General features: G+C 42.8%; 1 protein-coding gene and 1 long non-coding RNA gene across 7 annotated transcripts; both read right to left on the reverse strand.

Annotated features, from left to right (window-relative positions):
• Positions 1-1,842: 1,842 nt before the first annotated feature.
• Positions 1,843-23,884, reverse strand: LOC144371929 (uncharacterized). 6 transcript variants are annotated; one of them, XM_078035251.1, is made up of 7 exons: positions 23,779-23,884; positions 22,964-23,085; positions 18,093-19,407; positions 6,883-7,009; positions 6,642-6,702; positions 4,321-6,079; positions 1,843-2,216 (listed from the first exon to the last, which is right to left on the reverse strand). In XM_078035251.1, exons 3-6 carry the CDS (start codon positions 18,363-18,365, stop codon positions 4,330-4,332), a joined length of 2,211 nt encoding a protein of 736 aa, XP_077891377.1. In that variant the 5' UTR covers positions 18,366-19,407; positions 22,964-23,085; positions 23,779-23,884; the 3' UTR covers positions 1,843-2,216; positions 4,321-4,329. The 6 variants fall into 6 exon arrangements, with proteins under 6 accessions (XP_077891377.1, XP_077891376.1, XP_077891379.1 ...); XM_078035250.1 differs by having other exon boundaries at positions 1,843-6,079; XM_078035253.1 differs by lacking the exon at positions 18,093-19,407 and adding an exon at positions 20,530-20,763 and having other exon boundaries at positions 1,843-6,079.
• Positions 9,735-18,086, reverse strand: LOC144371939 (uncharacterized). The gene is made up of 2 exons (XR_013432006.1): positions 15,030-18,086; positions 9,735-14,460 (listed from the first exon to the last, which is right to left on the reverse strand). It is a non-coding gene; the product is annotated as an uncharacterized LOC144371939 (long non-coding RNA).
• Positions 23,885-25,845: the final 1,961 nt, after the last annotated feature.

Here is a 25,845-nt window from a genome sequence, read left to right on the forward strand (position 1 = left end):
AGCCACTTGTCAAAAGAAACTAACTTTATTTTTAGAACTACAAACGCCAAACAAAACAGCTCCTCAGGGAAAAAACCCTCAGAGCCCAACTGCCACCACCGGCTTCCACAAGCCTCTCTTTCCCACACCAGCCTCTCAACCTCTCACAATCCTCCTGCTCTTGAGGCCGATTGGCTGGGTAGCGTGGGCAGAGCCAAAGAAGTCCCCCAATGAGCAGCTCCGTGGAGGAGCCAATCAGCTAGATGTTGCTGGGGCCGCTGTGAGCCAATCATCAGCTGGCGGTCTGAAGGGCAAGGAAACAGCCCAATGAACATCACCGCAGAGGAGCCAATCAGCTATATGTTGCTGGGGCCAGCAGGGACGGGTGCATGGGACCTGTCTTGGCCTGGAGGAAGCTCAGACTACATAGGGACTCGAGGAGTCAGACAGCTGGACAGGCTCCTGGCTCCATCAGTGGCCCTTGTGATGGGTGTGTCTCTCCAGAGGCTTGGTTTCCTTCTGTTTGAAGGGGCAGGGGTCAGAGGAGGAGGTGGTCACACACACGTTGCTGTGCTGCTCTGGCTGAGGACACCAGAACTGTGCAAATGACCATGCTCTGCCCAGGGTTGTCTCCTACCTTGGGCTTGGTCAGAGAGACTTGGATGGCTTCAGTCTCAGGCCTCCTGGTTTCCAAGCTAAATGACTTGTGGCCTCTTCCACTTGTTGGCAGGTGATGCTTGGGATCCTTTTCCACATAGAGGGTCACATGTGGTCACTGTTGAATGATGACAGCTGTAGAGCAATGAGTCGCGAGGATGAGGAAACTGGCCCATGGTTCTGAGGAAGGCCCTGTGAACACCCAACCTCCCTCACAGTCTCCTGGCCTGCAAGTCAAAGCCCTGTCAGTGGACAAAGCTCCTCACACAAAGGTCAGGTGCACCCTCTTCCACAGCAGCAGGTGAAGCTGGGGCTTAAGGAGCTCCAATGAGTCCTTCCAGCTCTGATGAGATGGGAAAACTGGGAGCCTCTTCCTGGGATCCCAGGAAGGTTATGAAAAGGGCACATGTCCCCATCCCTCAACCCTGACAGCCCTTTCCCAGATCCTCTCATTCTCATGAGCCAGGGAAACCTTTAATTTTCATAACTAGTTGATGCTGTAGTTGGACATGATACTAAAATGTGTCCTCTAGAGCTTTGGAGTTGTTCTGTAACTTCACTTGCAGTGGAAGCAGAAATGAGAGTCAGACTCCATCCTTCCTCCTGCATTAAGAAATCCTGCAGGAGGAGTGGGAAGGGCGCCCCCTGCCTGGCTCCTGTGGGATCAAACGACTGCTCTGCTCTCAGCATTCATGTTAGCCTCAGACTGTGTCACCTGAGCAGGGAGCAGAGATGGGACCCCAGATTCCCCAGGATTAAGAAGTGCTGGGTGTTTGCCCAGAGCATGTGGATAACCTCGGGAAAACAGGGGAGATAAAATAACACAGCCGGACTCAGTGAGACCTAGTCTGTGGGAGGCCAAACTACCATGTAGCTGTTTCTGTCTCCCCTCTGATGTGTGTGACATCATCATTGGTCACCCTGTGATCTGGTCGCCTATGTAACCCAAAGAATGACCAATCTTCAGGGTGGTGTGACGGTGTCCTCGTGCATGGGTGTGCCTTCCTATATCAACATGGGTGAAGCTATGCTCCTGTGTTCCTTTGTAGTATTACCTTTGCCCTCTTTGAAATAGAATGTTCCATGGAGATGCCTTTTGTGTGTCCCCTTCTCTTGCTCTCCCCTTGGGAGTGTTATTCCTGGATGTCAGTCAACCTGCTGACACAGACGTTGCTGAAGTCTGGCTAGGCACAATTCAGGAGCCACTTGTCAAAAGAAACTAACTTTATTTTTAGAACTACAAACACCAAACAAAACAGCTCCTCAGGGAAAAAACCCTCAGAGCCCAACAGCCACCACCGGCTCCCACAAGCCTCTCACCCCCACACCAGCCTCTCAACCTCCCACAATCCTCCTGCTCTTGAGGCCAATTGGCTGGGTTGCGTGGGCAGAGCCAAAGAAGTCCCCCAATGAGCAGCTCCGTGGAGGAGCCAATCAGCTAGATGTTGCTGGGGCCGCTGTGAGCCAATCATCAGCTGGCAGTCTGAAGGGCAGGGAAACAGCCCAGTGAACATCACCGCAGAGGAGCCAATCAGCTAGATGTTGCTGGGGCCACTGTGAGCCAATCCTCAGCTGGCAGTCTGAAGGGCAGAGAAACAGCCCAATGAACATCACCGCAGAGGAGCCAATCAGCTAGATGTTGCTGGGGCCTCTGTGAGCCAATCATCAGCCGGCAGCTGGAAGTTTGCTAGCAGCTGGAAGTTTGCTGGGGCCCCTTTGGCTGTGGCTCTCAACAGACGTCAGGAAGCTAGACTCAGCCCCCTAAAACCTGACCCTTTGCCTCATTTGAATGACTTCTCCTTAATAAAATGGTTCAACACATTCTCTCTCTCTCTCATCTTAAGGTCAGAGGAACTCTCACAGCACCCCCATAGAAAAAGGTATTTCTGTCTCTATGTGGTTATTTTGCCCAGCCCAGTTAGCTCAGTTCCCCTGGAGCCAGTCTCAGTGAGACCCAGTGTGTGGGAGGCCAAATTAGCATGTGACTCTGTCTCCCCTTCTGATTGGTGTGGCCTCATCATTGTTCACTCTATGATCTGGTTGCCTAACTAACCCAGATGATAGCACCAATCTTTGGAGTCCTGTGGCTGTGTCCTCCTGCATAGGAGAGCCTTCCTACATCCCTGTGGGTCGAGCTATGCTCACCTGTCCCTTTGTGATATTACCCCTTGTCCTGTTTTGGATATGACTTTTGTGTGTCCCCTTCTCTTGCTCTGCCCTTGAGTGTGGCCTTACGAGATGTCAGCTAGCAAAAATTAACAATTAGCATTTTTGAAAATTATTCTCAGGAAACACCTTAAAGAGTAGCAGAAATATCTGAGGGGTTCAAAATTCAGAATTCATTTTTTAATTCCTCAATCATTTTATTATGGAGTCTTTAGAATTCCTTTTATAGTCTGTATACTAGGAAATGATTAAATATGTAATGTGAAATGTTTTCTCCTGCTAAGCAAGTTGTTTTTTAAAAAATATATATATTTTCACATGTATGGCTGCTAATCTTACTGGAGTGAGACGGTATCTTAGGGTGGTTTTGATTTCAATTTCTGGGGAGAAGATGGCAGTGAATAGAGTGCATCACCCCCTTGTACTTCATCACTGCATAGGTGAATAACGAGGTACAACGGCCAAAAGCTATCTTGTTAGGAAATTTCCATCAAAATTGGGGTGCACCGAAACCTAGAGGAAGGATTTCCATCACCGAGGACCGGTTACTGGGTCACAACCACAAGTGAACTGTGCGACCGGAGATCTAGTGTGATTTCTTAAATGCTGTTCAAAGGGACCTGGAAAGTTGAAAGTCTTACTACAATTTTTAAAGAGAGTAAAAGGATCTTCCCAGATATGAATTCGCTACATATTTGAGGACAACTCTGAAAGCTAAATACTGCCCCACATGGCTTATCATCAGTATTTTCTACAGTATGCGTCCTTTCATACAACTGAACAAAACTAGAACAGCTAAATCCTTTATATTTCTTACTTGCATAGGATTTATACTTTTTATTCCAAAAGAATCTTCCCAGTCCTTAGTAAAATACTGAGAAAACTAGAAGATTTCCCACATTTCTCACACTCACAGGGCTTCTCTCCGTGAGGGTTTTCATATATGAAAATGAAAACAGGGCTGGATGAAAAACTGACAGGATGTACAAAATCCCCCACAAACTGTTTTTTTTTTCAATGTGATTAAAATGGCTTTGAAGACAACAGGGGAAATGGAAAGATTTGTGATATTTTTTACATTTAAAGAGTTATTCAGTTGGATGTGGTGGTGTTTGCCTTTAATTACTGAGACTTGAGAGCCAGATTCTGAAGGATCAATGTTGGAGGCTAGCCTCAGGACCTAAGGAAGACCCTAAGAAACTCAGCAAGTCCCTGTCTCAAAATAATAAGTAACTAGAATGTAGCTCAGTGTAGAGCACAACCAGACATAATCCCCAGTCTGTCTCTCTCTCTCTCCCTCTCCCTCTCTCTCTCTCTCTCTCTCTCTCTCTCTCTCTCTCTCTCTCACACACACACACACACACACACACACACACACACACTTTCAGCAGTGTGAGCCCTTTCTTGTCTTTGAGGATGACATGAAATATTGATTTACCAGGTTTTACATTCAAAGGATTTTTCTCCAATAACGCCCTACATGTATATGAGTGAAGCAGTAATAACAGAAAAGTTTACCAATTGTTTTCATGCATACAATTCCTCTGCAGTATCTGTTCTTTCACGTGTATGAAGCAGACAGGATGTGGCAAAAGCTTTTCCACATTGTTGACATTCATAGGGCTTTTCTCTGGTATGTATTCTTTCATGTCTGTGAAGCTGAGAAGATCTAGCAAAGCCTTTGCCACACTGCTTACATTCATAGAGCTTCTCTCCATTATGTGTTCTTCCATGAATCTGAAGGGAACTGGATGTAGCAAAGGCTTTCCCACACTGCTTACATTCATAGAGCTTCTCTCTAGTATGTATTATTTCATGTTTGTGAAGGTGAGAGGACTGAGTGAAGGCTTTCCCACACTGCTTACACTGATAGGGCTTCTCTCCAGTGTGCATTCTTCCATGAATCTGAAGGTAACTGGATGTAGCAAAGGCTTTGCCACACTGCTTACAATCATAGGGTTTTGCTCCAGTATGAGTTTTTTCATGTGTGTGAAGGTGACTGGACTGAGAGAAGGCTTTCCCACACAGCTTACATTCATAGGGCTTCTCTCCAGTATGAGTTCGTTCATGTATCTGAAGGAAAGAGGCAGTAGTGAAGGCTTTGCCACACTGCTTACATTCATAGGGCTTCTCTCCAGTGTGCATTCTTCCATGAATCTGAAGGGAACGGGATGTAGAAAAGGCTTTGCCACACTGCTTACATGCATAGGGCTTCTCTCCAGTGTGCATTCTTCCATGAATCTGAAGGGAACCAGATGTAGCAAAGGCTTTGCCACACTGCTTACAATCATAGGGCTTCTCTCCAGTATGAGTTTTTTCATGTGATTGAAGGTGACTGTATCTAGAAAAGGCTTTGCCACACTGCTTACAATCATAGGGTTTTGCTCCAGTATGAGTTTTCTCATGTGTGTGAAGGCTAGAGGACTGAGTGAAGGCTTTCCCACACTGCTTACATTCATAGGGCTTCTCTCCAGTATGAGTTTTTTCATGTGTGTGAAGGTGACTGGATCTAGAAAAGGCTTTGCCACACTGCTTACAATCATAGGGTTTTGCTCCAGTATGAGTTTTTTCATGTGTGTGAAGGTTAGTGGACTTAGTGAAGGCTTTCCCACACTGCTTACATTCATAGGGCTTCTCTCTAGTATGTGTTCTTCCATGTCTGTGAAGATGACTGGATCTAGAAAAGGTTTTCCCACACTGCTTACATGCATAGGGCTTCTGCTCAGTATGCATTCTCTGATGTATTTGAAGTAAACTGGGATAATCAAAGTCTTTCCCACATATCTTACATTTGAAATGTGCATCCCCTGTGTGTGTGATCCTGTGCCTTTGAAGACTTGCCTGTGAAATACAGGTCCGAACACCTTGTTGACATTCATAGAGTTTCTCTCCAGAATGAGTTCTTTCATGTCTTCTAAATAAAGAGGAGAAATGAAAGGCTTTCCCACATGTGTCCCATTGAAAATGTTTACCTCCACTGTGTGTTATCATGTGTCTTTGAACACCAGTGGGATAAGAAGAGGCTTCACCACATTGTTGCCATTCATTGGATTGCCCCCCAGGATGAGTTTCTTCATGTCTCTCAATGTCATTGGAACAACTGATGACTTTTCCACATACTGTACTTTCATAAGATCCATCTCCAGTTTGTATTAACATTTGTGTGTGAACGCTTTTGAGAGAAACCAGAGATTTCCTATATTGTTTCAATTCACATGGCTTCTCTTCACATTCCTCATGCTTGTAGTATTTGTGTCCAGAGTATGATGTGATCTGCCTATGAAGGAATGAAGGACATGTGAAGTCTTTTGCACACATAATGAAGTCACATGGATTTACTCTATTAAAATTTTTCTTTGTTCAATTAAGAATTGGAATTGATTTGAAGGTTTCCCCCACACTATTCTGTGCCTTTGAAGTTTACCATGACTTCTTTGAAGAAGTAACTAGCACATAATCAATGCTTAATTCATTCACAATTTTCTATGTATTTATAGATCTTTACATTACTACCAACATCAGGTAAAGGCTAGGTTTTCTGACTTGTTCAACTTGCCTGAAAATAAAGTGATTGAAAGAAAACAATCCTTTGCAACACAGCTTCTCTGTGGCTATTATCCAAATAGTGATATTCACATATGCAATTTCATACTACTTTTTGCATGTCAAATACTTTGAAAAGACTGAATATCTGTTACAGCTAAGTATATATTTCTGGTAAAAAATATTATAAGAATAAATACTTTTCTTATTATGCATACTTTTTCAGTTGGTTTGCTTTAAAAATTATATGACAGTTCTCAGATTCCCTCACGAATTCCTCTTGTGAGTACAGTTACCTTACATTGCTTCCAGAGTTTTCAATCTGATATTCAGTGGTCTTATCTTCCCACCTGTTTCCTAAAATGAGAAAACAGAACAATCTTTATGAATATTTAGGAGCTAGAAATGTTTTGCCAAATCCTAGGTGCCATTTATGCTGCAATAGTTCACCAACTGATTCCCTTTTCACCTTCTACATAAATGACCAAAATAAACATGAATTCTTTATTTGATTAATTTTAGAAACATCATTATTACCTATAGAAGCCAGGTTTCTGAGGACTTCCAACATCACATCTCTGTAAAGGTTCTTCTGGGAAGGATCCAGCAAAGTCCACTCCTCCTGGGTGAAGTTCACAGCCACATCCTCAAAGGTAACTGAGATCTAAAATATCCCACAAATGTATAGTGGAGGCCAGGAGAGATTGATAGCATGAGAAATCTATACTCAACATGTGTGATGTTGACATGATTCCCTGGCCTCTTGATTCATTCCATGATTTAATCCAACAAATCTTTACTGTACTCAATTTTTTACACCCATTCCAACACTAGAAATTGGCTACTCAGAAGGCAAACATCCTTTTTCAGTGTTTTATACCCTTCCTTTGGTGAGCTCACAGGAAGTGAGACGGGCTCCCAGATCATTCCTAACTTCTTTATTGGTTGCACCTCTATTACATGTCCTAGAAACATCCTGTGTGGTACAGAGCTAATGTAAGCAATTCGGATAGTACTTATCTTTAGAAAAGAAAGGTGATGAGTAGGAAATTGCAGGAATCATGAAACTAAGCATTTGAGAGAGATTCTGCAAACTACTGTGGCTCCCTGTACCTACAAGGTTAATATAAACAACATGGTACTTACTGATGTCTTGTTTCCTCTGAAAGTCTATCAGTCCATACTTAAAGAAATGCCTAGAACCAGCCCACACCCACACCCTCTGGGCATGGGGTCACTAAGGAGATTCCTTCATAGACAACATTTAGACAACCTTTCACACAGGTTGTCACAATGTGGTAACTGGAGATTGAGTTCATCCTGTGTGATTATACAGAGAACAATTAGAACTTTGCAGGTGCTTTACTCCAGAACAAATTTAGTCAACTAGCTTACTATTAAGTGACAAAAACACACATAAGTTCTCTATTTGATTAACTTATTTATTAATGAACACAACAATTTGATAATTTCCTGTGGTTACTGTCAAAGCAAAATGAGGTAAGTGCAAAGATGGCACGTGTCTTAGAAAAAACTCAATGACCCAAAAATGTCACCTTGTCCAAATAAGAATCTTACAAAGTTTTATATCTCTCAAAAAATCTTCTTAATAAACAGCAGGCACTACATTTCTAAGTCTCATAGTAAAAATAAATGTCCAATGATTGTCAAACTGTTCTTAACAGCAGCCAGTTCACTACCATAATGTAGTCATGAGACACATACCAATGCTCCGCTCAAGGACATTTTGATAAAGGTTGGGCCACATGTGCAATGGTTGTCTGTTGTGAAAGAGATTCATGGTGCCTGTAGCAAAGGTGGTGCAAACAAACATAAAGCAAAAGCTCTTCCAGAGTGTGGTGAAGTAACAAGTTTGTAGCCCAGAATCCTAAACTATCCTACACAATCTGGGTGTAAAAAAGGCCACCATTCACATCTGTAAGCATGTTATTTTTTTTTTTAACTTTTTTTTTTTAGAGAGGAGAAAGAGAGAATTTTTTTAAATATTTATATTTTAGTTCTCGGCAGATACAACATCTTTGTTGGTATGTGGTGCTGAGGATCGAACCCGGGCCGCACGCATGCCAGGCGAGCAAGCTATCGCTTGAGCCACATCCCCAGCCCTGTAAGCATGTTATGATGTCTGCACAGTGATGGAACTGGCAAAAAGAAAATGTCCCTGCCACTGACACAGAACCTTACTCAAGGACTGAAAACATACAGAACCGCCCAAAACAAGGAAGAATCCACAATTACACTCAGAGACATCAGCCCAACTCTGTCAGGACAATGATGCAGGCAGGAGGGCTTCATGGGCTTTGAAGCAAATGGGAAGCACACTGAGGTCTCAGGGTCACAGCAACACTGCACAGGACATAAACCACACCCCTACAAGTGCACCACCAGTGAAATCCCATGTATGCTCAAAGAACATGAGAGCTAAAGCAGAAAATAGATCAGAAGCAGCTGAAAAGCCTCCAGGGAAGGGGACGTGAAACACAAGACTCTAAGCAGACACAGGACAAAGAGGGGACTCAAGAGAGAAGGTGACCATTTTGAAGGAAAAAATGTAAAAGTCCATCACAGGAAATTCCTAGAGAACACCAGAGGTGGTGCTGTATTGCTTTCTAAGTCATGCAACACACATTTCAGAAAAGAAGAGCTAAAAGCAATCATTGAAACTGTCACTTCAGAAAAACAGAGAAAGAAGAGCAAGGTAAACCTAAATTAACCACAGGAAGGTAACAGAAGGTGTGGATAAAACCACAACCTGGAAATCTGCAGTCTACAATATCAAGTTCTTCATGAACATCAGCATCACTGATACACTGACATAAGGCTAAGAATACAGAAGACAGGGACTGGGGTTATGGCTCAGTGGAAGAGTGCTTGCCTACTGCTTAGGAGAAACTGGGTTCAATCCTCACTGACACATAAAAAGAAAAAAGTGTAAAATATACAATAACATTAAAGAAAAAATCAAAGAGGACTGAAAACCTAGTAACACATTTAAAAGTATCATCATCAACAATGCATTGGGACTTCAAGATTATCATAAACGTGCTTCGTACAAATTAGACAACTTGCAAAAACTGGACAATTTATTTGAGAGAGACAATTTCCTATAACTTACACACAAGGGGAAATACACAAAACAGATGAGCCCATGGCTACTGAAAAAAACAGACTAAATAACTAATTACTACCCAAAAGCAAGACAAGGCTCTGACATCTCAAACAGGCTTCCATGAGACACTTAAGAACTACCACCATTTTTCTACTTTTTTTCCAGAACATAGAAGCTGAGTTAACACCTCCTAATTCTTTCTGAGGCATAAGTTACCATATTATCCAAATTAAATAGATAAAGAAAAGTATTTTTTTTAGAGAGAGAGAGAGAGAGAGAGAGAGAGAGAGAGAGAGAGAGAGAGAAAATGTACAATCATAAATGTAAAAAACTGTACACTCCAGGGGTATATGCAAATGATGGGGAAATTATGGGCACAGGAACACTGACTACAGTGACTACAGCAGCCATATCCAGAAGTGCCCAAAGCTAGATGCAAGGAAGATACACCTTGCAATACTGAATGGACAAGCTGCAGTTTACCCACACCAAAGAAAATCACCCAGAAAATGAGCTCTGCAGCCTGGAATGATACAACACCCTTAAAGGCAGACTGGTAAGAGAGAGAAGCCAGTTTGAAATGGCAAAGTGCAGTAAGATTCCAAGTCAAAAACATTTGGAAAAGACAACATTATAGATGCACTAGCAGAACTGATGGGTACCAGGGACTCATGGAGCAGAGAGGGAGGGAACAATGAGGAGGAGTGATTGACAGGGGGAACACAAAATTCCCGGAGCAGTGAAACTCTTCTGTATGACATTATCTTGTAAACTACGCGACACACACAATCACATCACACAGAGGAGGAACACTAAGGTAAAGAATGAACTTTGGCTTATCATAACATGTTGCTTCATCCATTCTCCTTATCAAATGTTCAACACTGGTTTAGTAACCAACAAACACCCTACAGCAATGCAAAATGTTGAAAACAGTGGAGACTATCAGCTGGAGAGAAGGGGTATTCGATTCTATGAGTAATGTCACATTTAATTGTCACCTTGATTGGATTAAAAGATGCCAATGATTAATGACCTTATGGGTGTGTCTATAAATGATTGGCATGTGGAACAGTGAACCAAACTGGAGATCCTCCTTAAGCTAGGCAGCACCATCTAATAGGACGGTGGCTTGGGTGAACAAAAGTTGGAAGAAGAAGGAAGAAGCAGCAGACCAAGCTCCTTTCTTCTCCAATTTGTTCTTGATGGCTGCTGCAGTGGCCTGAGGATATCAGACTCTGCCTCCTTCAGTCTCCCAAAGTGGACTCTGCCAGTGATTCTCCAGGGAGTTTTCAGAACCTTAGGTCTGGACTAGGGAAGTACCATTGATCCCTCTTGTTCTGCGGCTTCAGCCTCTTGGACTCTGCATCCAGCACTCCTAAAACTCTCCAGCTGCAGATGGCCACTGTGGACATCCAGCTTTGGGTCAAGTAGGCCAATCTAAAAGTCCCCTTTCATAATCATACTTCCTCTTGATGCTGTTCCTCTAGAGAACACTGACTAATATACTATGTAAGTCAAAAATTGCTCTGAAAAAAAATAAAGTTTATATCATAAAGAAGTGAATAAACTACCAAGCCATGAAGTTTTACAAACATACACATGAGAAACAATTTTATATGCTAAATACCATTTTCATAATATTTTTTATTTATGCAAAAATAAAGCAAAGAGGAAGAGTCAGAGTAACAAATTTCAAAACTATGGACAAAAGCAAGGAAACTGATTTTCAATACTATTACCATATTGAAAGAAATTGGATGATAAGTCTTCAAAAGTCATTGTGTGGTCACATACACAAAGTGTTAAGTTTTGCTGTGCTTAGCAAAACAAAGGGGTACTGTGAGAAACTATGAACTCTTTGAACTGTGTGCTTGTTGCCATCTTAAGAAGATAAAAGAATGCTCTGGCAAGTTTAAAATATAGATATTTTTGTGCTTGCCAGGAAATAACTAACTACAAGTAGTATAATAAGAAGTATAGAGCACTGTGACCAGTAACAAAGTTATGCTGAGAATGTTTATCCATGCTGGAAAAGATTAAGCTGCCAAGAGGATGTGTTTCTTTTTTGCTATATAAAAGAAGAAGGGAAAAAAATAAAGAGGTGCTCATTCCTACTGTGTGTGTGTATGTGTGTGTGTGTGTGTGTGTGTGTGTGTGTCTTTCAGCATCTCTGCTGTTACCGCCTGATCAGGAACTACAGATTGTCAGCAGGGTCTGACAAGTCATTCCAACTGCTGGTGTGGTGGTGTGCACCTGTAACTTCAGCCAATACGGAGGTCAAGGCAGGGAAATGGAAAGTTGGAGGCCAGTCTAAGCAACTTAGCAAGACACTCAGAAATTTAGTGAGACTGGTCTTCATTAAAAATTAAAAGAGGGTACTGGGATTGGAGCTGAGTGGCAGAGCACTTGCTAGCATGTGTGAGGAAAGGGGTATGATCCTCAGCACCACAGAAAATTTTTTTTTTAAAAAAAAGGTATTCCGTCCATCTATATCTATACAAAACATAAAAAAAATAATAAATACAAGGCTGAGGATGTGCTCAGTGGAAGTGACTGTAGGTTTATTACCCAGTAAAACACCTGCCCACAGCCAGAACGCTGCTCACAAATTGAAATTCATTTCTGGAGGAGAACTAAGCATGAGCAAGTCCATGGCATCAATCCCCAGCACTCAATAAGTAAGCAATTAAATAAACAGCAGTCTACAATACTAATTCTCTTGGGCTGGAGAGTAGCTCGGTAGTAGAAAACTTGCCAAGCATGTATGTGGCCCTCAGATCAATCTCCAGCAGGCCACACACACACACACACCAAAAAAAAAAAAATACATGTAATGAGAGATAAAAATGATTATAATACAAAAGGTACACAATTAGAGGCATAAAATACAACAAAATCAATGGAAAGACAACACACTTTCTCACACGGGAGATTGAATGTTTCCATAATGTACACTCTCTAAAAAAACACTGAGCATTTCAATAAATTCTGTGAAATTTAGGGCATGGTTTACTGTATTTTGGAGGTAAACATAAGAAAAACTACATCTAAAAATAAAAATAGTATTGTTGGGGGCTGGGGATGTGGCTCAAGCGGTAGTCCGCTTGCCTGGCATGTGTGCGGCCTGGGTTCGATCCACAGCACCACGTACAAACAAAGTTGTTGTGTCCACCGAAAACTGAAATATTAAAAATACTCTTTCTCTCTTTAAAAAAAAACACAATAGTAGGGTTGGGATTTTGGATCAGCAGTAGAGTGCTTACCTAGCACATGAGAGGCCCTAGGTTTGATCTGTTAAGATCGGGTGAGCATCAGAGAAAGAGACCACCAAGAGACTGTCTCATGAAACAGCAGAGGGTTTATTGGGGGTCCAGCATGCTGGGGCTCAGAGTTCACTTGAGAGGAGCTGAGAGCCCCAAGAACAACTTAAGCAGAGCTTATATACATTGTTTGAACTGGGGAGTCCATGTGGAGGTCAGGGAATGCGGGAGGGGTTGTTTGTACAGAGCAACCAGATGGTCAGGAGACTTTTCTCAACATACATTTAACGGTTTTTCCGGGAATTGTTTTGACACCCACATAAATTTCAGGTTTCAGGAAAACAGAACTTCAACCAAGAAAACAAACTTAACCTTTACATTCTTAACCTTTCAGATCCTCAGCACCACATAAAAATAAATAAATAGGCATTTTGTCAGACTACAGCAACAACAAAAAAATAGTTTTCAAAAAATTGAAAATAATAGACTGTATCTAAGACCAGCCAAAATGTTGTACAGGACAGAGAGAGTAGAGAGGGCATTTATGCTGATCCCAAATTTCATAAGATAAAAGGCCAGCTCCCAAAGGGTTGGCCCTAGGAGGAGGCACTTAGGAGGGAACAGGAATCAGGTGACATACTGGGAGTGCTCTTGAGGGGATCAGCACCCTTATTTAGACAGACGTATTGCTCCTTTCCAGAAAACGAGTGTCATTTACTATTTCACTAATATTCAGCGATTAAATGATCATAATTGGGTATTTCAGGTATTGTCAAAATTGTCCTTAAATTTTACAATGACGAGGGAGTGATGGTGCACACCTGTAACCCAGTGGTTCACGAGTCTGAGGCACTAGGCGATGTAGCAAGACTCTGTACCAAAACAAAGAATGTAAAAGGGGCTGGTGGATAAGCAACTCTGGGTTCCATTCTTGATACCAAAAAACCACACAGTTAACATGAACCTGCCAAGTCCAGATAACAACAGTGAAAAAATGTCATCCTTTGTCAAATTCATCACCTTGTGAAGGACAGTTACTAGTTTTCATGAAATCACATTCATAAATTTATCCACCACTATTTTTGTAGTATTGGACTCAGATTCTGCAGCAATAATGCAAAACAGAGTTTCTCTGTATCTTACGTGGCATTTTGGAATCTAGGGTTGGATTTCAATTTGAAATCACTGAAAAGACAAGACTGAATCTTACAAACTTTCTATACATACTCAGGGGTAGCAAAAGGTAAATTAGGTAATTGGGTGTTTTCTTTTTCTTTTCTTTCTTTCTTTTTTGATAGCCCCGAGATGAAAACCAGGGACATTTTACTACAGATCCACATCCCCAGTCATTTTTATACTTTATTTTGAGACCGAGTCTCACCAGGTTGCATAAGGCCTGGATAAGTTCCTAAGGCTGTCCTCAAATTTGCAACACTCCTTTCTGAACCTCTGGAGAAGAAATGATCAAAGGTGTGCACCACTGTACCTGGCTGTAAGTTGGGATTTTTAACAATGGAAATGCAACCAGACTTTTAAAAAATCCACTTCTTTCTTGCCTCTTTAATATTAGTCCATCCCATGTGACTCTGAATAAATAAACCTGGGCCTCAGATAAGTGAGCACATGGGCTGGGGATGTGGCTCAAGCGGTAGCACGCTCGCGTGCGGCCCGGGTTCCATCCTCAGCAGCACCACATACCAACAAAGATGTTGTGTCCGCCGAGAACTAAGAAAAAATAAATAAATGTTAAAATTCTCTCTCTCTCTGTCACCCTCTCTCTCTCACTCTCTCTTTTAAAAAAAAAAGTGAGCACATCATTTCAAAGTGATACACAGAGAGCTTTGGTGCTGAGGGAGCACACATGTCAGGCTCAAGGGGCAGGGAAGGTCCCTGATGGCTGAGACATGCTCCCTCCTGGTCTTGCTCCCTGAAAGCTCCCAGGATCACCCTCCAAGAGATCTGGACCATGACTCCAGTCTAGGAGGCTTTTCAGGTTTGCACAGCTCTGCACTGGGGTGGGTGTTGCTTATGCTCTGGGAGAGGTTTCGCTCCTTCACACTGTGAGACTAAAAGGGCAGGAGTCACTGCTGACCTGGCCCCTCAGCACCAGCATCCACAGGCTAACTGTCCACCTGTCTTCAAGGAATGGAAACAGAGCATGGAAAAAACAAGTTTCCAAGGAAGTAGCTGTCTAGATGAGGCCTGTTCCAGGAGATTCCTCAGACCAGAGGCCCCAGCAGCTTCCCTGAGAGGCTGTACCCCACACCTCAGGCTGTCCTCTAGGAGGAACTGACCCAGGGCCTGAAGTTCTGTTCACCCTGCAGGGACCAGGGCAGCTGTGGGCACCTTGTGGCAGCTCCAGGAGAGGACAGTGGCTGAGGACATGGGACCCTGTGAGGCATCCAAAAGGAACCTCTGCCCAAGAAATCTGACATGGTGTCTACGCCTAAGGAAGATAAAAGGAGAAGCTGTGAACTCAAGTTCTCTATACAGTTGCATCTACATCAAAGAACCTTCAGAGTACTTGACTTTGGCCAACCAGACCACCATGAGGGTGCAAAGGCAGGGTTCTGTATGGAGAACAAAAATTATCTTGGGCTATCTTAAGTCCTTTCATAGCCAATTATCTTAATTTCTGTATCAGACCACAATTCTCAAAACTTCTCAGAATATACCACTAACCTTACCAGATGCCTAGTCTCCAAAATCTACCAAAGCTCAGAATGCAATAACAGACATACAGAAAAAATTTTCTTTATTTTTTTTCTGTACCCCATTAATCTGATGTTCCTACCAATGCAATTGGTTAATGTAGTGATACACAAGTTTCTTTTATAAAAGTTCATGTAGGCCAGACACAGTGGCACACAACTGTAATCCCAGCAGCTTGAGAGGCTAAGATAGGAGGATTGCTATATTCAAAGGCAGCCTCAGCAACTTAGTGAGACTATAAGGAACTTGGTGAGATCACATCTGAAAATACAATGTAAAAAGGGCTGGGGATATGGGCTGGGGATGTGGCTCAAGTGGTAGCGCACCCGCCTGGCATGCATGCAGCCCAGTTTCGATCCTCAGCACCACATACAAACAAAGATGTTGCGTCCACCGAGAACTAAAAGAAAAAAAAAAAAGGGCTGGGGATGTGGGTCAATGTTTAAGTGTTCCTGTGTTCAATCTCTGGTATATTAAAAAAGGAAGAAAGGAAGGAATGAAGGAAGGAAGGAAGGAAAGAAAGAAAGAAAGAAAGAAAGAAAGAAAGAAAGAAAGAAAGAAAGAAAGAAAGAAAGAGAGAGAGAGAATAAAAGAAAAGAAAAAAGAAAAGAGGAACACATACATCATTCAGGGTAACTTGAATCCATGTTCCTTAGTATGGTCATTAATATTTGGGTTAAAATGAAGTATGTTTTGTAGCTGGGGTTGTCAATGCCTTTAATCCCAACAGCTTGAGAAGCTGAGGCAGGAGGATCACAACTTTCAGGCCAGGCTGGGCAATGTAGCCAGATCCTTTCTGAAAATCATATTGAAAAGAGCTAGGGATGAAGGACAGTACATGAATCAGACATTATTGTAGTGGCATCCCCTTCCTTCACAGAAAATTTTAACTGGGTTTCTCCAGAAATTTTCACCATGGGCTAATTTTAGGACTGTCAACAAGAGAATGTCCACAAAAAAGTTCAGTGTAGATAAACTTCCTATTTTCGTGTTGCCCTATTTTCGGGTGGCTAGTATGGGAGAAATTAGCACTCCAAGTGCTGGACTCGAACTCCCCTTACTAGTTTTTTACACACTTGTATCCAGTATAGTAGTTTGTAGAAATGTGCAAACAAGGCCTCTGGCCTTGAGCTGGGATTCACAGAGAAATCACCAACTGGGCACCTTGGAAACAGCTGGTGGGGGAGGAAAGAAAGGGGAGAAGAAGCTCTTCCCTTCTCAGGTGCTGTCCTTGAAGGGTTAACGTGGCTAGAACAGTGAAAGAAAAAGCTGCTTTTATGTGTGTGATGTGATAACTTGACTATGGTGGCTCCATTTTGTGAACTCAGCCATGACACTCAAAAATGTCATGACTGGGGAAGTTTGCATTCTTTTGTTCATGAAAATCCCCCAAGAACACAGAATGATCTATGTGCCAACCAGAGACTAACTGACCACAACTTTCCGGCTTGCTGGCATTGCCTGAACCTCCAAATGTCCCTTTTGTGCTTAAATATGGAGCCAAGTTAAGGCAGGGGCCCCACTCTGACAACCTCATTCTTTCAAGAGCAGAGTATCTGCCACTGGCCAGCAATAAAGGCTTAACTGGAATGAGACTGTGTGGTCTGAGTTATTTGTGGGTCTCAGTATTACAATGTGAACTTCTGAGTCCCTCCCCTTACATGCTGGGTATAAGATTCTGAAACCACCTGAACTCAGGGTTCAGGGGATTGATTGATTGATTACAGCAAAAGCTGTGCCCTCTGAGACTGGCTGCAGCCAGATAAAACTGTTTCTGGCTATCTTCAGTGCCTTGCCTCCTTTGTCCCTACATCATCATTTCCCTGTGTGCCTACATGACTGCACGACTGGGGTGACTCTACATCATGGACTATCAGAAAGGGGAGCAGTTATCCTCTATTGATGGAGCCCACGATTCCATATCCCTGGGATCTATAAACAACCTCCTTATTCCCTTTAAGGCAGTAATTTTGAGCAAACACAAGGAAGTGTTAAGTGATTATTCTTTCCCCTCAAGTATAACATTCACAAATAGAAAACAAATGCTTTCAAAAGTGTTGTTCTTGCCAAGGACAGTGGCACAGGCCTGTCATTCCAGATACGTGGGAGGCTGAAGCAGGAGGATCACAAGTTATGGCTGAGGGAGGGAGGGAGCAAAGGAGGGAAGGAGGGAGGGAGGAAAAAGGGAGGGAGGGAGGAAAGGAAGGAGGGAAGGCGGGAGGAAGATTTTTTCCAATATTTCACTAGATGAAAAGTGACAATTAGCGGACGGTGTCCATTTGGACCGAGTGGGAAGAACGGACGTCTGGCCGAGCTGTGAGGTGGAGGGAAGGTGGGTTTAGAGGCAGGAGGCGCCTGCAATATGGGGGACCTACAGCAGCCTCCGGAGGAGCTCCCCTGGGAGGAGGAAGGTGCATTTGTGGCCCTGCTTCCTCCACGTTGGGAAGAGTGGGTCGGGCCACCAGTAGGGAGCAAAGGGGACACCAGGGACCTGAGCCGCCCTTCCAAACCCAGGGAACCAGGGGACAGGGCCAGGGCCACTTGACAGCGTGGAATCCGCCGCCCTCCGCAGCTCACCCCCGCGCCGGGCCCCAACCCCGCACCGGGCCCCAACCCCGCACCTTCAGCCCCGGTCGCAAACTCACCATTTTTGGCTTCCGTGGTGACCCAGCGTCGTCTGGAGGAACTTCCGGGCCCCCGAGATCCCCGGGGACACCGGCAGCAGCAGAGTCAACTGGGTCACTGGAACAGAAACTCGGCCAGAGAAGGAGTAGCCCGGTGGGTGCGGAAGAAAGCCCGCAATGTTGCGGAAGCCCGCCCTCCCCCTTCCTCTGCGCACTGATTGGAGAGTTCCCCCCGTATCCCGGATGCATGGCCTCCAGGCCCGCCTCTGCATCGTGACTGACAGCTAATATCATCCAATCACTGCCTGAAGTTGTGTAGAGTGACAGATTCTTGGCCCCAGCCCTTTTCAGGAGGAGCTTCCCGGCTGTGCTGGGAACTAATCCAGGTGAAAAGCCTTGGTTTAGCCTCTAGTACAGAGGTGACACCTGGTGCTGCTTTCGGAGCTTGGCGAGGCCCTGGGTTTAACCTCAACACAAAAACAAAGCGCACCTTCTCAGGGAGGCTGGGGCTGGAGGAGCCCAAGGTCAGAGAGACCCTCTCTTAAAATAAAAGGAAAAGGGTGGGATGTAGCTCAGAGGTCCAGGTCAAGCCCCACTGGGTTTATTCCCCAGTACCTTTAAAAAGAAAGAACGATATTGCATCTATACATATATTTTTTCACTCAGCTGATGCGACCTCAAGCGACTTAGAAAGACCCAGTCTCCAAATTTCTGAAGCACTATTCAAAGATATCATATGTATGACCCATACAATATATCTAAAAATGAGAACAATTTGAAAACTATTTTAGTAATTCTCATCACCTCCCGGCCTCTGTGGCTTTGAGGAGGCAGCCTGAGCTATGAAAGGAAGTTATTGGGGTTGGCTCTGATGCTCAGGGTTCCATCCACAGCAGAGAGCCTGGGCGAGGAAGGAAGGCAATCCTCTAGGGCAGCAATGTGCGGTGGAAATTAAATGGGTGCCTTGTGCTTAGTGCAGATGTTCTACTTCGACTGTTAGGAAGTCTTGTGCAGAGACCTGACTCTGGGGATCCCACAGGTCTGGTCAGGTGTATGCCCCAAAATCAAACAGAAAAGGTCATGATGCAAAGCAGGAAAGGAACTTTGACCAGTGCAGCTACACCAGGAAGACAAGGAAACCCTGCCCTTATGCTGTCTTCAGGTGCTGACAAGGACTTTGAGGTTTTATAGAAGGATAATCATAGGCTGTATGCACAGGGGAAATTGTATCTAGGATTTAGTATTATCTGTAGGATTTAAGCTTCAGGCATCTGTTCTTATGTCTGTGAGCTCACGCTCACTTGCCCCCTTGACACATGTCACTCTATTGCACAGACTGGAGAGAGAGAGAGAGAGAGAGAGAGAGAGAATTTTTTAAGTTTTTAATTTTTTTTTATAAATTTTTTTTTTTAATATTTTACTTTTTAGTTGTCAGCGGACACAACATCTTTTGTTGGTATGTGGTACTGAGGATCCAACCCGGGCCGCACGCATGCCAGACGAGCGTGCTTGAGCCACATCCCCAGCCCGAGAGAGAATTTTTTAATATTTATTTTTTTAGTTTTCGGTGGACACACATCTTTGTTTGTATGTGGTGCCGAGGATGGACCCCAGGCCGCACACATGCCAGGTGAGTGAGCTACCAATTGAGCCACATCCCCAGCCCTTCCTTAATATTTGAAGGCAATTGGGAAATTATTTCTTTGCATCACTGGATTCTTGGTCCGAGGTCATCATAATCTGCTATTGAAACACAAAAGGCATTAGTAGAAAACATATTATCTCAGGGACATAACCAACTTGGAAAATGCAGGTTATTAATATTATTATTCTACCAAACACTCATCAGAAGACTCTTCATCTTTTCTTGATTTATTGGGAAGCCTTGCACTTGGCAATGGTAACATGGACATGTTCATTTGGCGGGGTGTTTCAGCCTTTCCATGGAGCAGAGGGCTTAGTCACAATATTTATTATAGTGGCTTTTTAAAGCATCTTAACTCAGTTCTAAGTTTTGCATCAGCATTTATCTGACTATGAACGATCTTGGAAGTAATTTAAGTCAAGCATTAAGAAAATCCACATGTTGTAAGTTTGAAACAGAGCCATAAAGACTGTATCACAGAAGCAAGGAATAATATTTAAAGTAGTCACTTCAAAGATCATGAGACCAAGAGCTGGCCTAGGTCTGGTTCATTGGCATGCACCTGTTTCCGACCCCAACATGAACTTCAGCAGAGTGCAGCTCTGAAATACCAGCCGGCAATAACTAGCGATGCCATAAGGTGAGTTGTATTCATACAGGCTACAGGATATTCATCATCCTTTCTCTTAATTCTCATATTTAAGGAGTCTGTTAGGTGCTGAGAGCTATTGCCAAGTAGGAATGACACATCGATATTTCCTTGCCAGCGTACCCCATGTTGCTTAGAGGAAGGACTCGTGGAAATGGACTTACCTTGGACATTCGCTGTGACATTGCATGTATGTTTGAGAAAGGTGACCCTGCTCAAGGACCAGGGTGGATCCAGGTTTAGGGTGTATCCTGCAGGTTTTAGGAAGTATCCTGCTCCTTGGGATTAGGGCGTTCCCGGTTTAGGACAATCTGGGTTTAGGGCAGTTCCAGGTTTAAGGTTATTCCTGCTGGGAATAGGGCGGGGTATCCTGCTGCCTGAGTTCCCCTTGAGTTCTCCTGGAATTCAGAAAGTTTTTGGGATTAAAAGCCTGGTGGAGTACGTGAATGGGGCCCAGAACTGGGATTCCCCCAGAACGTGTTTGTAGAGGGCCAGTGTGAGTTCGGGAATAAAGAGTTGCTGTTTGAATCTACAAAGCTGTGAGTGGCTTGTGATCTTGTGCCCAGCCAGACTGCGGCAGTTAGGTCAATCAGTGATGTAAATATTCTGAAGGCAGAAGACAAACATCCAAACATCCTTTTGGGTGCCATCTCACTGAGGGTTAGGGTATTACCAATCAATCTCCAGGTGCCAGGCATCCTCCTGTAATTGCTCTTGTCCATTCTAGGAGACCAGCCTAAAATGCATCCACTATTTCTAGACCTCTTGTGTTGTACTGACCAGACATTTGCATAATACTTAGGAATACCCAGGAAGAATACTTAGGAAAGGTGCCAGTTTCTATTGTAGAATGATCAGGGCAACCATGCATTGGTGGATACCTTATGTAAACAACTGGCCTGTATAGAAAAATTCTATTTCAACAAGCCTTCTATTTGGACAATTGTCAAGATAAGTAGTCTTAATTTCAAAGGGTCAGCATGATTGTCTGGTTTAGGTTTCTCATATGCTGTGTTTTCCTCAAATATAATCCCAGACAACCTGTTTACCACAGGATCAACATATAACTGACCACTACAGTCAGCATGATTAATCTAGTTTCATTGGTGGACTTTCCAGTCCACACCACAATGGACATTAAAAATGGATCTGAGGGCTGCGGTTGTGGCTCCGTGGTGGATCGCTCACCTAGCATGTGCGAGGCCCTGGGTTTCATCCTCGATACCACATAAAAAAATAAACAAAATAAAGGAATTGTTTCCATCAACAACTAAAAAATAAATTTTAAAAAATAGATCTGAGAAATGGGTCCATAGAAGTCTCTTCATACTTTTTACTTATCTGGCAAGCTCATGAAGCTGCATGGTTGTAATCTCTGCAGTTGGAAGGTTTACCTTCCTGTGTCAGGTTTTTCAGTCATGATGACCGGTTTAAATTCTATTTTTTCAAATATGATTTAATTTACTGAATCATGTTCAGCAGCAGTGAACATGATTCAGTCAATTCAGCAGCAGTCTCAATTTTTTTTTCTTTTTTTGGTGGTGGTGCTGGGGATTGAACGCTGGGCCTTGTGCATGTGAGAAAAGCACCCTACCAACTGAGATATATCCCCTGAGATTCTCAATATTACAATTAAGGAAAAAAAAATAAATATTTTGTAAGATCTAGTGTGTACCTCTGGGATCCTGTATTCCCCCTTTTCTTTATTTAATAAAACTGAGTAAAGGCTTGGCATAAGCCATAGTATCATCAGTTTAAGTTATAGATAGTAGTAAAGTATTTAAATGATAAGATTTACCTTGTGTTAATTATTGTAATTTCTCAATATATACTAGTTGATATATCCTAACAATTTAAAAGGAATCCTCAATGTCTTTCTGAGAGAAGGTCTCACAATATCTTTATGTCTCAGAATATTATCCTTTAAATAGATGTCTCTCAATTGTCTTTTTAAAAATATGATTAAGCACTATATAAATCCTACCATATTTCTATGAATAATAGGTCCAGTGAGAGAACTTCTATAATGTCAATGAATTTTCAACAAGGTTTGCAACTTTTATTGCTCAAAACTAACATACAACTTTAATTTAGAGAACCTCCATCCTAAAAAAATTCCCAGATCTCAAAATTATTCAACAAACAAAATATGCAAGAATGAACAGTCTGTGAATCAATCAAACTTAGTGTCCAAGGAGAATTGTGAAAATTGGAATCTAAGTCAGCAGTTTAATATATTTAGTGTTTAAACAAGGATGTGAATTTATTCACCAAAATTAATCCTTGCTTTAAACAATAAGAATCACTAGGCAATAAAGACCTTGCTTAGAGGAGTTAAACTTGACATTTTAATAGGTCTTTATCATGTCAAAATATGAACCAAAATATTAGCTCACTTCACTATCAGCATAGATAGTGAAATCAGGGAAATGGCCTGAAATATCCTTGAATTAATCGGTCAAAATTTTTAGTCAGTCCAGTGCATATAAATCTTTTTTTACATTTATCTATTATCTGTCTAATTAATAATATAAAAATATTTCTATTTAGAAAAATATTTTTATCATTAAAATCTAGAATATACAGATCTTGGTTTACCCAAAGATGATTTCTTTCTTCTTAGGACCTCCAATGTGTGCTTCTCCTCTGTTGAAATTCCTTTTAGAATTTTTCCTGGTTATACTTTGAAATAACTTCTGAAAACCTTAGAATCTTTGTACCTTGATAAAAAGAAATATCAATGAGGACTGGGGTTGGGGCTCAGTGGTAGCATGCTTGCCTGGCATGCATGAGGCACTGGCTTTGATTCTCGACACTACATACAAATAAATTTAAAAAGTAAAGGTCCATCAACAACTTTAGAAAATATATTTTAAAAAAAGGAAAGAAATATCAATGAAAATATAGTTAAAGTCCTTGGATATTTCTGTAGATAGTTAATACAATATACATAACCTGTAATTAATACAATATAATTGATTAACTTTATGTAACCACGTGGATCTTAAGATATGTTGGATCCATTTTAATTTGTTCTCAACTAGGAGTGCACACTTGCATGTGATGTCACGTGATGTGGCTGATGATCCTTGTGTATACATTTACTTATTTCTTGTAATTACACAGTCAGGAACAAGAATAAGGATTTGGGGGTCATCCCAGGAACATGGCTAGCTTTGTTTCTGCGACAAGCAAATGCATCCCCATAACTTTCAAAATCAAAAGCCAAGTGTGAGATAGCAACATTTAGCAACATGACCATAGAGAGGAAAAGGAAGGGTCCCAAGGGAAGCTGCTGAGGGGTAAGAAATCAAGTTATTTGGCCTTGAGGGCAAGTCCGGCTTAGGGCTGCAATGAAGGAAGGAAACTGTGGAATTAGATTTTGCCTGAAAAAGAACTTTGTTGGCACTTACAGGTGGGTGTTCCTAAAAACGCAGGCTCTGGGCAGCTCCAGGTAGCAGGTCTGAAACAGGAAGTACAGGTTAGCAGCTAGAAGGCGGGACCAGAAGTCCTGTGTGAGTGACAGTTGGAAGGACCAATGGGAAGCCTGTTAAAATGCAGGAGGCGGGACCAGGAAGCCAGCTGTGAGGCCAGGCTTGGGCGGTTACCATGGTGATGGAAACAGCTTGGAGCCAGCTGCCCTAGGGCTTCCCTATCTGGTGGCATTCCATTTGGTTTGTCTGCATTCCCCAGGCCTGGGAGGGATCCCATGGCTGACCTGCGCTTGCAGCTTGTGTCCTCCTGCCTTTGCACTTTCCCTGGCAGCTCATGGGACTTTAAAAGTGAGTTTTAATAGCAGACACCAGCGTTACTATCAGATGTTAAGGCAGTCTGGATTTGGCCATCAGACCCAGTAGGGGTTCAGTATAAACTGAGTGTTCACAAAAAAAAAAAAAAAAAAACAGAAAAATAAAATTTCTCTATGGGGAAAGAATCCCTGTGTTGAGTCTCATCACAACATTTTCCTTCCCTGTTTTCTCACTCTCCAAGCGCTGACTTCTAGTACATTAACCCAAAAAGTCTTTATCTAATATTTTAAAACATAAAAATTCATACAAACTATCTAAAAAAGTCCACAAATGTACTTTCCCCATGGGAGAGGACTCAGCAACATATCCCACTAATCATCTTAATAACTCATTACATTTATTTAGAGTCTCTAGAATTATTTTTAAAAAAATTTTCTAAAGACAAAATATTCCCAGATAGTAAAAAGTTTAACCTCACAGATTTTTCTTCTAATTTACTTACTTTCTACAATTAGGTCCACGATACTCTACAATCCTAAGCGCTCTTAGCTTCTGGAGAGAAATTCCAAACGAACTGAATTTTTAAAACTCACCCTGGAGTCACTATATGGGCCACCAATTGTCGCATTCCTCATGACTAAAAAACTCAGGGTTACTCCAGGTGAACTGAGCTGCATGAAATAATCACACAAGACACAGAGACAGAGATTCCTTTTCTTTTGGGTGTTGTGATGGCTGCTCGGACCTCAGGGATCCATGGAGAGAGAGAGAGAGAGAGAGAGAGAGAGAGAGAGAGAGAGAGAGAGAGAGAGAGAGAGAGAGAGAACACACACACACACACACACACGTTGAACCCTTTTATTGAGGAGAAGCCATTCAAATGAGGCAGGGGTGAGGTTTCTGGGGGCTGAGTCTAGCTTTCTGTTGTCTGCTGCCAGCAGGTTGATTGACATCTAGGGAGGCCACACCCAAAGGCACAGCAAGAGAAGGGAACACACAGAGGGAGTTTCCAAGGAACATTTTATCCCAAACAGGCCAAAGGGGTAGGATTACAGTAGAACAGGTGAGTGTCGCTCAACCCCATTGGTGACTCATCTACATCTGAAGACATGCCTTTTACTTCTTGAGCTGTGGCAATGCCCGAGTGATTGACTGGAGCTTCTTGCTTCAGGACTGGAAGGTGTGGGTCATTCAGAGTGATTCCCACAAATGGCCCCTGTGATGAGTGGGTCTCACAAGAGGCTTAGTTTCCTCCTGTGTGAAGGAGACAATGCTGTGATCCTCTACATATGTCTACCTGAGAAGATGAGGTGCAGTGGGCAAGGGTGTTGGGAAAAGTATAAAGGGCACATGGGAACAGAGTTGATCTGGGTCAAAACAAAGATGATCCCCAGCAGAAGGCAATTCTGCCACCTAGAGTCTGTGCTCTGGGATCAGCATCCTCGTCATCCGGGTCTCTAGATCATTAAGGAAAACACTAGAGGAGGACAGAAGAGGAGCAAACAGTACCTGTGGCTGTGTGGCCCTGGCTGAGGACAGCACAGGGTTTGCTGCTGGGCGGTCACTTGTGTCCCGAACTATAAAGGAGAACTGTGCTAAAGACTAGGCCCTTCAGGGGCTGTCCTCTGTCTTGGGCTATGTGAGAATGACCTGGATGGCTTCAGTCTCCGGCTTCCTGATTCTCCAAGCTCACGGATTTTGTGGCCTCTTTCACTTGTTTCGTGTGAAGCT

This window comes from Ictidomys tridecemlineatus, chromosome Y, assembly GCF_052094955.1.
Source record: "Ictidomys tridecemlineatus isolate mIctTri1 chromosome Y, mIctTri1.hap1, whole genome shotgun sequence".
NCBI classification, from domain to species: Eukaryota; Metazoa; Chordata; class Mammalia; order Rodentia; family Sciuridae; genus Ictidomys; species Ictidomys tridecemlineatus.

Coding starts and splice junctions, on each gene's coding strand:
- LOC144371929 (XM_078035251.1), bottom strand. CDS start 18,365: ATGATATTAGCTGTCAGTCACGATGCAGAGGCGGGCCTGGAGGCCATG. Junction 6,703..6,882: donor CAGAAACCTGGCTTCTATAG/GTAATAATGATG, acceptor TTCTCATTTTAG/GAAACAGGTGGGAAGATAAG. Junction 6,080..6,641: donor AACTCTGGAAGCAATGTAAG/GTAACTGTACTC, acceptor ATTCCTTCATAG/GCAGATCACATCATACTCTG.